Raw genomic sequence first — 12,502 nt, forward strand, 5'->3', positions numbered from 1 at the left:
GAGTAATTCCCACATGGGAAGGGAAGAACAGTAAGTTGTGGAGATTCAGAATCATTAAGAATACAGGCTTTGGGGGCGCCTGGGTGGCTCAGTGGGTTAAGCCGCTGCCTTCGGCTCAGGTCATGATCTCAGGGTCCTGGGATCGAGTCCCGCATCGGGCTCTCTGCTCAGCAGGGAGCCTGCTTCCCTCTCTCTCTCTCTGCCTGCCTCTCCGACTACTTGTGATTTCTCTCTGTCAAATAAATAAATAAAATCTTTAAAAAAAAAAAAAAAGAATACAGGCTTTGGAATCTGACAGGTTAGACACTCCCCGCATCTCCTAAGTCTCTATGAGTAACCATAGTAGAATACTTATTTTTTTAAAGATTTTATTTATTTATTTGAGAGAGAGATAGGTAGAGAGAGAGAATAGAAGTGAGTGGGGGAGGGGCAACGGGACAAGCAGACTCCCTGCTGAGCAAGGAGCCCAATGCAGGGCTTGATCTCAGGACCCAAGAGATCACCACCTGAGCTGAAGTCAGACCTTTAACGGATTGAGCCACCCAACTGCCCTCACAGTAGAATACTTTCTATGCAGAGCCACAATGTATTAAGGTTTTAACATAAGGAATATAATACCTAGGTCTGTCCGTAATATGAAGACAGACTGATTAAAGAAAATGCAAACAACTGTTTTTCAAAAGTATCTCCAAATTTTTAACCAGACTAATAAAAGAGATGCATCTCATTTTCATACCGCTTGATGGAGCTAGACAGTTACAATAGTTCAAAACATATGTATCTTTTTTTTGGTGCTCAGAACCTTTTTCTCAGCCAATATATGATAAGCTCTTATTAACTTTTTTATTATTCATCTTTGTTTTTAGCTAATTATCTTGTCAAAGACCTAATTGCAGAGATTCTACATTTTTGTACAAATGACCAGTTATTCCCCAAAGATCATCTTCTAAGTATATGTGGCTATGAAGAATTTTTGCAGAAGTAAGTATCTTATTAAGGTAAAATCTGATTATTGTTATAACCTATGCTAAGGCACACTTCATTTTTTTCTTTTAAACATACTTTGTACAAACACTATACTCTTATAACCAACATAATCACATCAACTCTGCCCTTTTTAAGGTGAATTCAAAATTTTATAACTCATAGCAATAGTCTCATTCTTGGTTTTATTTTGTATTTTGTGTATTTATGGCAACATGTTTTTAAGTGACCTGTGACCAGGAGGGTGATATTCTTAGGAAATGGAAATTTCAGTTTTGCAACCAAGAAAGTCCTGGGCCAAAGAAGTCACTGTAGTAAAGCTTATTAGAACTGATGACAATTTTTTAAAAGTAACACGTTATTTTGCAGTGAGTAATTTTTGATTTGAAATAATAATAGTATACTGATTAAATACTGATTTTTAAAAATCACAGAGGGTTTGAGTATGAGCACAATAACATTTCATAAAACAGTAACCTTCATTTCTTTAGTCAGGCAGCTCTTGTAACAATTGAAGTCTGTTCTTATGTAGGTCAATTGCAAATACTTATTTGATAGAAAACTCATCTTATTATATCACAATTATGGCTATTCTGAAATTCATTAAAGATCAACCTTGAAAATATAATACAATTTTAAGAAAGGAGATATTTCTCTGCTTGTACTGCAGTTATTCTAGAGAGTAAAGTAATAAGCTAAAGTAGTCAATAAAGTGGATTGTCATTTACATTTTTCCTTTGTGTTTCCACAAGTGTCTAAAGAATGACAGTAGTCTCATGGAAGTAAAAGTGTATTTCTTTTCAGATACTCATTGTCACTGTCATTATTATTCTATCATAAATGTACATGAAAATTTGATGAATTTAACAATATTATCAGCAAATCCAGACCTTCACTGTGCAATGTTAACTGTGAGTGGCTTTTAAGACTGATTATTTCCTTTTTTGTAATTCCAGTTATAACAAAATAATAATAAAGATTTATATGAAATCACAGATGTTTTGTTGTACTGAACTCACAGATACTTCCCTTCTCTCTTACCTGTTTGAACCTATTAACATACCCAATGACTAGGCTGCTACCTTCTTCCAACATACGGTTTTTGAGAGTATATCCAAAGAGCAAGGAGAAATACTTGAGAAATGTAACCTTATACTGAATGCTCAATAAAATTCATCCTCTGAAATTATATCTCCAAATGTACAACTGGACTTTGGCTACATTAAATACAAAGAATAAGAAACATTATCACATTTATGTATCTAGTGTTGTCAGTAGGAAGCATCATCTCATAAGCAAAAGTGTTAAAGAAACAGAAATTTATAAGACTATAATGTGAACAAATTTATAATGGACCTTGTCTTACTTGCTGTTTCAAATGTGTACGTCATCCATAATTAGCTCAATTGTTGAAATGTATATCTCATTTTGCTCTTTTTTGTTGTTAATATGAACATAATAGATTTCTAAAATATTTCATAGTAATTCGCTTCTAACAAAATATCATTTACCTCGGTTTTTATTAAGATAGTAAAGTTACAAGTATAAATTAATTATACTCATTTTTCCCTACTGGAATTGGAAAGATATGTATATGTCAGGGATTTACTTACTATTTAAGATTAACATCCTACCTGTTTGGTATGATTCTTTAAAATAAGCAAAAAATTCACTATCATTCTTTCTAACATCTAAATCATTTAGATTTTTTGTTTGTTTATTCCCTTGCAACTGTCTACAAATATATGTCCTAGGGGCCCCTGGGTGACTCAGCTGGTTAAGCATCCCACTCTTGATTTTGCCTCAGGTCATGATCTCAGGGTTGTTAGATAGAGCCCTACATTGGGCTCCACACTGGGTGTGAAGCCTGCTTAAAATTCTCTCCTCTCTCCTCTGTCCATCCAACCCCACTCTCTCTCTCAAAAAAAAAAAAAAAAAAAAGATAGTAATAATAATATTAATAAAAAGAAAAAATGTCCTTAAATACTTGGAAATCTTTATAACGTTCTCTGGAGGGAACACAGGTACCACATAATAAAGTTAATAAGGTAATAGGTAATAATTTAGACTCTAACAGTTGTAGTACTACTCTTCATCTGGAGTATTTGACTAGCTTTGATTGTAATAATAATAACCATTTAGCAAATGCTCATTATTTGGTTACCTCATATTGGGTAGACTCCTAAGTCTTATGACATTATCAATATGATAGATACTGTAATTAACCCTGTTTTACAGACAGGAAGTCTGAGGCTTTGATTAAGATCACACAGCTAGGAAGGTGGGAGAATGAAGCTGAACTCAAACCTGGGTTTGGCTGCTTGCCCTGGGTATGAACTACAAAACAACAGTACAAAACCTCTTGAAGGATATACAAGAAATAGCAAATAGGTTCTTCATGCTGGGGTACTGGTGAAAAATATATGTAGTTTCTTTAGTCTGTAGGAATGGGGTACAAAGATTGTATTAGTCAACACCTATTGAAAACCACACACATATAAGACATTTGGCTGATCATTTGAGAATACAAAGATAAGTTATACATAACCTTTGCTCTTTCCCTTGCCTAAAAATTCATAAAGCCCTATAATCACTTCTTATAAAGCCCTATCATGTGGGCAGTATTAGCATTATTACATAGCTAATGCTTATAGATCACAGAGGGACTGACAGCAAGAGTATGGAAAAAGTGCAAAGAAAAGTCAATAATAAACTTGTGTTTAAAGTATAAATACTGAGGAAAAAAACAGTACTATGTGATAAAATGTTAATGGCCTTAAAATATATAAAATACACTTAAATTTTGTTTTTAAAAAAATATTATCAAGGAAAAACAGGCTAGGAATGTGAATAGCATGGGGAAGCCTGGGGTGGTTCAGTCAGTTAAGTGTTTGCCTTCAGCTCAGGTCATGATCCCAGGGTCCCAGGATCCAGCTCCACATCATGCTCCCTGCTAAGCCGAGATCTGCTTCTCCCTCCCCCTCTGCTACTGCCCCTACTTGTGCTCTCTCTCTCTCTCTGTCGAATAAGTGAATAAAATCTTTAAAAAAAAAAAAAAAAGAATTTGAATAGCATGAATAGAAATTCAGTGGACAAGAAATTATTTAATTTAATCTAATAACATCCATTTAAAACAATGAAATAACACTTTTTCCCATCAGATTCTTAAATTACTTATGATGAAATTCAGTTGAAAATGGACAATATGTAAATATCTGCTAGAAATATAAACTGATATAGCACAAATGAGCTGTAGGATTATTTTTTAGTAATCTTTAATTTCAAATGTAGAAATATTACTAAGCCTTTACTAATCTTTTAGTAGTAGACTAATAGTAATAGTAATAGACTCCTTGAGCTCCTGTAAAGTGTAGGTCTAAGAAAACTAAAAATATTATGTGTTTGTTCAGATACAGTGAACTGAAAAGTAGAGAAACATTCTCTCTCCCCCGTCCCAGCAAAAAACCATTATTATTTTTGTGGGATGATGTAGAAATTTTTTTTTTCATTTTAAGTTCTCCTTATGCTATCAGAACTATGCTTTTCAATTTGTTCTGCATTATGAAGATAGAGATAAATTATATTTAGTTGCTACTTTTGCAATTGCTCATCTATTTTAGACTAAAGGAAAATCCTTAAAATGTAAACTCCTTGGTTTCTTCCAGTCGCTATATTTGTCTGTCAAAATAGTCACAATAAGTAACTAACTACCTCATGAACCAAGTATTGAGGAAGTAGCTATGACATTTTGTTGTCGCAATTAAAATGTCAATGATATGCTTTCTCATAACTTTGTTAATAGTATATTTATGATGCTCTAGTCCTCCTTCATCTTGCTATTTCACTGAACTCACCTGTCTTTAGAGGTCCAGGGTTATTATTAACCTAATAATTTAGAATCTATGAAAAAAAATTCACACACTTTTCCAAAACATTACATTGAACAAAACTGAAATTAATCAACAAAGCAATTAAGATGCTATGTATATTTTGTAACCTATCATAAAATTAAGAAAGATGACTTTCTTAGGAAGTCCAAATCCCTTTTTTATAAGTCAACTGTATTGTTATGGCAACTCATTTATAACATTTATCCTAATTTAGCATTACAGACTTTTTCTGTAAATTAAAATACTCCATTTTCTCTCTCTCCCCGTCTTTCCCCCCTTTTTCCCTCTGTCTCTCTCTCTCTACTACTCTTGTTTTGGCCCTTCCTCTCCCTGTTCAGTGTTTCCATAAATATAGGAACTCACTTTAATAACATGTCTCCATAACTATTCTCAAAAATGAGTAGGTTCCTGACCTCTTACACCCAGATATCATGTATTTACCAGATATGTCAATTATATCAAATAGTTTCATTAGCTACAGTATTCTCCTCCAAAACTGCTTTCTTTATGCATGGTTTTAAATAATACGAACAAAGAAAAAATTAAAGAATTAGGACAGAAACTATCAATTTTTTCATTGGCTCAAGATAGCTTAACACAAAATGGTCCACACTATAAAGTATGGAATACAAAAACTGCAAATTAGAATCTGAATAAACTAGAGAAATACTAGAAAAATAAAAGGTATCTTGTACATTCAATAAATATTAACATCTTCCATCATGTTCCTGGTCTGTAGGCCCTAAATTAAGTACTACAGCAGGAAATATCCTTGGTAATTTAGTATCCTCTTTTCCCATGAGCTTATCCAGTAGACAGACCCCATTAGGCTAATACAGTGGTGGGCTTAAGGACAGGACTTACTACTATCTCTTTTCTTCCCTATAGATGTAGTACAGATATAGACCCCAAACTGTGAGGGATGCCTGGGTGGCTCAGTCGGTTAAGTGCCTGCCTTTGGCTCAGGTCATGATCCCAGGGTCTTGGGATAGAGTTCAGCATCAGGCTCCTTGCTTGGTGGGGAAGTCTGCTTCTCCTTCTGCCTGACGCTACCACTGCTTGTGCTCTCTTTCTCTCTCTGACAAATAAATAAAATCTTAAAAACAACAACAACAACAACAAAAAACAAAAACATACCCCGAAGTGTGCCTGGGTGTGCTGTCCTTCCAGGGAATAACAAGGCTTGTACCTTCACCTACTCTTGTAACCATCTCACACGAGATTTTTCTTTGTCAATATATTTATAATATATGAAATATAATGTTACTTCACAACTGTACCCCTTAATATCTAGCCCAGGATTTACTGGGGGTGCATGTTTTTCTGATTCTTATTCTTAACCTATGTAATTTAAGTAATTTCTTCCCTCAAAAGTCTTGTGTTTTACATTCTAATTCAGCTTAAAAACAATGTTTCTTAGGTGCTGTGTGAAACGATAAAATTTACTACACTTAAAAAGCTTTTTGTTGAATAAATCATGACTGCACTGTCAGTAGCAAACCACAAGTGATGTATAAGAAACCAAAAAGTCTTCCTTGATAAATTTTGCTTGGGTCAATTGTTTACAGTTATGACCAGGTGTTATACCTTTGATTTAAAGGAAATAATGAAACTAAACTGTTTTTTATGATTTAATTGACTTTTGTCAAGGAATGCTAGAACCCAGAGTGCTAAAAAATATAAAAAGAAAAAAGAAAAACAAAACCTACTGTAATTAAAAATCTTACTTTGAAATTATCATATATATTCTTAAATCTAAATTTAAAAGGCAGTATCTTTCTCTTTATTCATCAGCAGCATTGACTAATTTGATCTTGCTATCTATTTGGGAGTCCCTTTTCTCTCTTCTGACCTTCCCTAATAGAGAAAATGTTGAATAACCTTTGATTAGAGTGAGAAAGTCCTCTTTGAAAATTAAATCTAATTAGAATTTTTAAATAATCTTCTTTAAAAAACCTACTATTTAAAAAAAAAACTAGCTAATCTCATGACAATTTGTATTAATTTATTCTTTAAACATTTGATTATAAATTGTAATTGTTTTATTCAAAGTAGTCAGACTATTAAATACCAGTAAGGAAAAGGCTAACTTATATAGAGTTGAAGCTATATAAAGTAAACTTAACATATAAGGATTATACTCATTAGCAGTAAAAACTGGGTTGTATATATTCCTGGGGGGGGGGGGGGAATGAGTCTCTTTCTTCTTAATAAAATTAAGGATTCCATTTAGCAAGCTTGAACAAACTGATTATTTTCAGCACACATGGAATAAATAGCCCAAGATTATCAATATTTTAATCAACTCTTTTTGGCTTTTTTGACTTAATTTTGTCAAATAAATAGCAGAAGGTATTTTTCTCTTTTACGTAACTTCACTCTTCCCCTTAGAAATCACAAAATCATGTCAGAAAATTAGAAAAAAAAAAAGTCAAAACTTTGAGAATTCTCACATATAATAATAGAAGTTGCATTCTAGTAATAAATCATTCACTAAAATATCTTGAGTTTCTTCAAATCAGTTATTAGATCTCCTTCAGAGTACTTTACCTAACATTTAAAAATTAATTTTGGCTTCTATCTTTAATAGTTATCTAAAATAACACTAATACACATTTGGTTTCAACCAATAATTCTATACTAGAACAAATGTCCTAATATGTGAATACTCTTTATACAACTTCATTTGAAAGCAATTCCCCAAAGAAAGTGCTTGTGCTAGATAAAGGTTGTTTGCTATTAAAAGCTACAGGTAAGAATTATAGCATATTTCAGACCGAAGTTTTCTAAAAAGCTTTGTCATGTTTATACACGCATCATTAACCAACAGACTTGAGTCTTTTCATCAAGTTTTTATAAAAATAAAAACCTGTTGTATGATTTTTCCAAGAAGACAAAGCAAATAAGAACTAAACAGAGGTACATAATTTAATTTCATTATACCTAAAACTATAATAATCAATAGGAAGCTATCAAGTTATTTTTATAACTCAAAAACATTTACTTCTAAAAGCTAAGAAATAAAAATCACACTCTTACCCCCCACCAATTCTGAATCAAATTAAGTTCCATTTTTCTTAAAGTAAAGGAATTAGCTAGACAATATGTGAATTGTGTAGTATTTCAAATAAGCCAGTATTATCTTATGAGGCCTACATGCATTATTTTAAATTTAGTTCTTAAATGTTTTGTACTAATAAAGTCTAAAGAATGTTTATCCTCTGGAAGTTTGTGAGAAAAATAATGAAACCTTGAAATGGGTTAAGATCTGTATTTTTTTTCTTCAGTTGGTAACTGCATTACAAACTTTGCACACCATACCTCCGAAATAACTTCCTGGAGTTTAGTGCACATTTTTGCAAAGGACACAAAGTTCCAAATTCACTGATAGGTTTCCTCCTTACTTACTTTCTATCTTCTTTAACTTTTTTAATTTACATTGTTGTGCAGTTATTTGTCTTTTGTCTTTTGTGAATGCACAGCTTTAAAGAAGGCATTACAAACTTGAAAGGTGTTATAAAACATTTCCTCTAGATTTAAAAAAATGGAATTTAAAAAAGTATGTGTACTATATATGTAAAGAAATACAACCACATTCAAGTGAAGAGGCATGAGGGATAGTTGCTCTTTTACAAGCTGGAGGGAATTCTTAAGAAAAAAAATGGGGCATCTGAAAAGAAAAGTTTCGATCTCTTAGGTGCAATTCTCTCTCAAATTGTAGATACTGGTATCAATTTATGTCCCATAGAGAGTCCCTATTCAAAACCATGACCCCTGTCTGCTAACTACCCTCGCTGTAAGCCCTAGTGTTAGAATTTAACCTACGCTTGTCTTTAAATCATGAAGTTTAACCTGTCTAATTTATGGTTTCCCTGAAAGCAAAATAACAATAAAATTGAGGAGCACTGATTGAGGAAAACAGTGTACCACCAATCTTTATCTATGCTGAGGAGCAACAAGTAACACTTAAAGCATAAATCCAGGGTGTTTTTGTTAGTTACGAAACTTACTAAAATTAAGGATCATGACAGAATTAACATCATCAACATTTTTAAGTGTCAAATATAAAAGGAATAGTGTGTTTACAGAATACACATACATAAGTATTTGAAAAATATTCTCTAGAGGGCTGCAGTATTATTAATATTTTAGCGTTTTCTTATATTCACTTTACATCTCTTAGTCAACCTAAGTATTAACAGGCAGCTTAATTGTTGAATTTCCTTAAAGAAAGATCTTTAATAGCTCTCAGCAATCCTGGCTTTCAATAAAATCAAATGGACATACTTTTTTTTTCTATATAGGACTATAATATCTCAAAATGCATCTCTGTGAGTACTTCTTACATTTAAGAATGGAGAATATTTAAACCTAACTAGGTTAGCTTATTAAAAAAAAGGATATGTATTTATTCCAAGAATAGTATAATGTTTGTAAACGTGAGTTTACAAGGAGTGCCTAGCCTGATAGGAATCAATATTTGTAGGTCCAACATTATTTAGGATGTCTTTTTTTGCCCATAAGATAAATCTGAAGTACTTACATATCATTTTTTGGTGTTAAGGTCATTAATCTCTTTATACAAACATACTGCTATAGAAATACTTAAAAATAATGTGAGCTACTTATGAATAGGAAATAGGAGTAATTACATGCAAAGATTCAGCTCTTTGGTGTTTATCTTAAATGGCAGGTATACTCATAACAGTTCCCAAGATAGTAGCTAACAACACGTACCTGGAATCAAAGATTTGCTGAGGGAATAAATAAAAGGATGTGCAGAATTTTGATTTATGAAGAAAAAACCTAAACTTTTCATTGTATCATAAAGATTCAGTTCATTTAACAGTCTAAGATTTTTTCACATATGGTTAAATAAAACTACTAAGAACCCATATTTGAAATGTTACCAGATTCAGAAAAACATTGTCTGTGTATAATCTGAAGTAGATAATTCCAATATTCACAAAATAAACATAGTAATACCTAATGTGGCCTTTTCTCTTAGTTCTCATATAGTATTTTCCTATATTATCCATCTTAGGAGTGATGTTTGTTTTTCTTTCTTTTGGTACAGTAGGCTTTCTTCCTATCTTTTCTGATACCTAGAGTCAACAAACACGAATTGATTTTTCCTTAGTCCATTTACTCATTAAATTCTATATATCAACCTTCTTTCTATTCTTTAATGCTTTGTTTTCTTTTTCTCTCTTCTCTTTCATCTGGCTCTGTCCAATGGAAATGTAATGTGGGCCACATAATTATTTTAAGTTTTCTACTAGCCACTTTAAAAAACATATAAAAAGAAACTGATAGAAATAAATTTTAATATAATATTTTATTTATTTAACTCAAATATTTTATTTAACCAAAATAGTATCATTTCAACATGTAATCAAAATTTTTAAAATATTGATGTGTTTTATATTCCCTTTCTGTGCTAAATCTTCAAAATTCAGTATGTATTTTTATGCTTCGAGCACATCTTAATTCAGACTAGTGACATTTTGAGTGTTCAATAGCCACATGAGTCTAATGTTACTATATTAGGTAGTATAGCCCTAGATCATCATAAGCAAATTGACCAAAATGGTGGTCTTTCCAAGCAGAGTGATGGCAGAGTGGTGAATAGTAGTTTATAGCTCTTAGAAAGCATTATGGTTATTAGAGACAATGTAACATCAGACATTTCATTTTAAGTGACAATTCTAGCACAGTAATAGTTTTTGTTACCGCTAACATACATAAACTTGACTTAGTACTTTAAATATGATATCTGAAAAAATGAGGTACTGAGTACAATCTCAAAATAACGTGTTCTGTAACATAAATTAACGTACCCATAGAAGTCTCCTTAATATATGTAAAACATTCTGGCATACTAATGTTTTGTTCCACTAAAAAGAGTAGCTAAAAGCAAAGTACACAGGAAGCTGCTGAGGGTGACAGTATTGTACACACTGACCAGTGACCATTCACCAACATGCATTTTTTTTCAACTCAGACTCCGGCTCTGTCTTGAAAATGCTTACTGCAGAATTCCACAATTTTGTGCATTTTGCTCTTGCCTCTGTATTTAGAAGCAACAAAGGTTTCTTCCATCCTCTTCCATCCAAACTAAGGCTTTTCTGAAAGCCAACTCTTTATCTACTATGATATTTCTTTATATTTCTTAAAGATTCTTTAAAGATTTTTTTTAAATTCTTAAAATTTTTATTGTATTTAAATTCAATTAATTAAATTATGGTGCATTATTAGTTTCAGAGGTAGAGTTCAGTGATTAATCAGTTGCATATAGCACCCAGTGCTCATTACATCAAATGTCCCCCTTAATGTCCATCACCCAGTTACTCTATCCCCTCACCCATCTCCCCTCCAGCAACCCTCAGTTTGCTTCCTATAGTGAAGAGTCTCTTATGGTTTGTCTGCCTCTCTGATTTTGTCTTATTTTATTTTTCCCTCCCTTCCCTCATGATCCTCTGTTTAGTTTCTTAAATTCTGCATAATTGGAATCATATGATAACTGTCTTTCTCTGATTGACTTATTTCTCTTAGCATAATACTCTCTAGTTCCATCCATGTCTTTGCAAATGGTAAGATTTCATTTTTTGATGGGGGAGTAATATTCATATATATATATACATACATACATACCACATCTTCCTTTTCCATTCATCTGTTGATGGACATCTGGGTTCTTTCCATTGTTTGGCTATTGTGGACATTGCTGCTATAAATATTGGGGTGCAGGTGCCTCTTCAGATCACTAACTTTGTATCTTTGGGGTAAGTACTTAGTGGTGAAATTGCTGGATAAAATAGAGGATAGCTCTATTTTCAACTTTTTGAGAACCTCCATACTGTTTTCCAGAGTAGTTGCACCAGCTTGCATCTCCACCAACAGTGTAAGAGGGTTCCCCTTTCTCCATTCCTTGCCAACATTTGTCTGTCCCTCATTTGTTAATTTTAGCCATTCTGACCAGTGTGAAGTAGTATCTCATTGTGGTTTTGACTTATATTTCCCTGATGTGAGTGATGTTGAGCATTTTTTCATGTGTCTGCTGGCCATTTGGATGTCTTCTTTGGAGAAATATCTGTTCATATCCTCTGCCTATTTCTTGACTAGATTATTTATTTTTTAGATTTGAATTTGATAAGTTCTTTATAGATCTCAGATACTGCCCTTTATCTGAGAAGACATTTGCAAATATCTCTCCCATTCTGTTGGTTATCTTTTGGTTTTGTCAATTGCTTCCTTCGCTGTGCAAAAGCATTTTATCTTGATGAAGTCAGAACAGCTCATTTTTGCTTTTGTTTCCTTGCCTTTGGAGATACATCTAGCAAGAAGTTGTTTCAAAACTGTGCTGATGTTTTTATTCAGATTTGTATATCTTTGTCTGTGTGTGTTCTGGTTAGAGACCTGTATTGGTTTGAGTGGTGTCTTCCAACAGTTTTTCCCAGGAGACCTGTTATTTTTAGCCCACAATTTGCAAAACACCCCACTGCCCCCTTATATAAAAAGAAACTTGTGGAAAAAAAAGAAAGAAAAAAAGAAACACATGTATCACATTATACCAGGAATGCCTGAATCTATAAATAAATTTTAAGTGTGCTATTTTTACTCCAAAT

General features: G+C 32.6%; 1 protein-coding gene across 3 annotated transcripts in view; it reads left to right on the forward strand.

The window, feature by feature from the left end:
- Positions 1–12,502, forward strand: part of PIK3C2G (phosphatidylinositol-4-phosphate 3-kinase catalytic subunit type 2 gamma) — a 359,509-nt gene that overhangs the window by 42,060 nt on the left and 304,947 nt on the right. For all 3 annotated transcript variants that reach the window (XR_004286866.1, XM_032347455.1, XM_032347456.1), the window contains exon 5: positions 867–981. Coding sequence is in view for 2 of the 3 variants with exons in the window: in XM_032347455.1 (XP_032203346.1) it covers positions 867–981 (115 nt within the window). In the remaining variant the exon portion in view is untranslated. The remainder of the gene's footprint in view (positions 1–866; positions 982–12,502) is intronic.

This window comes from Mustela erminea, chromosome 6 (genome assembly GCF_009829155.1).
Source record: "Mustela erminea isolate mMusErm1 chromosome 6, mMusErm1.Pri, whole genome shotgun sequence".
Lineage (NCBI taxonomy): Eukaryota > Metazoa > Chordata > Mammalia > Carnivora > Mustelidae > Mustela > Mustela erminea.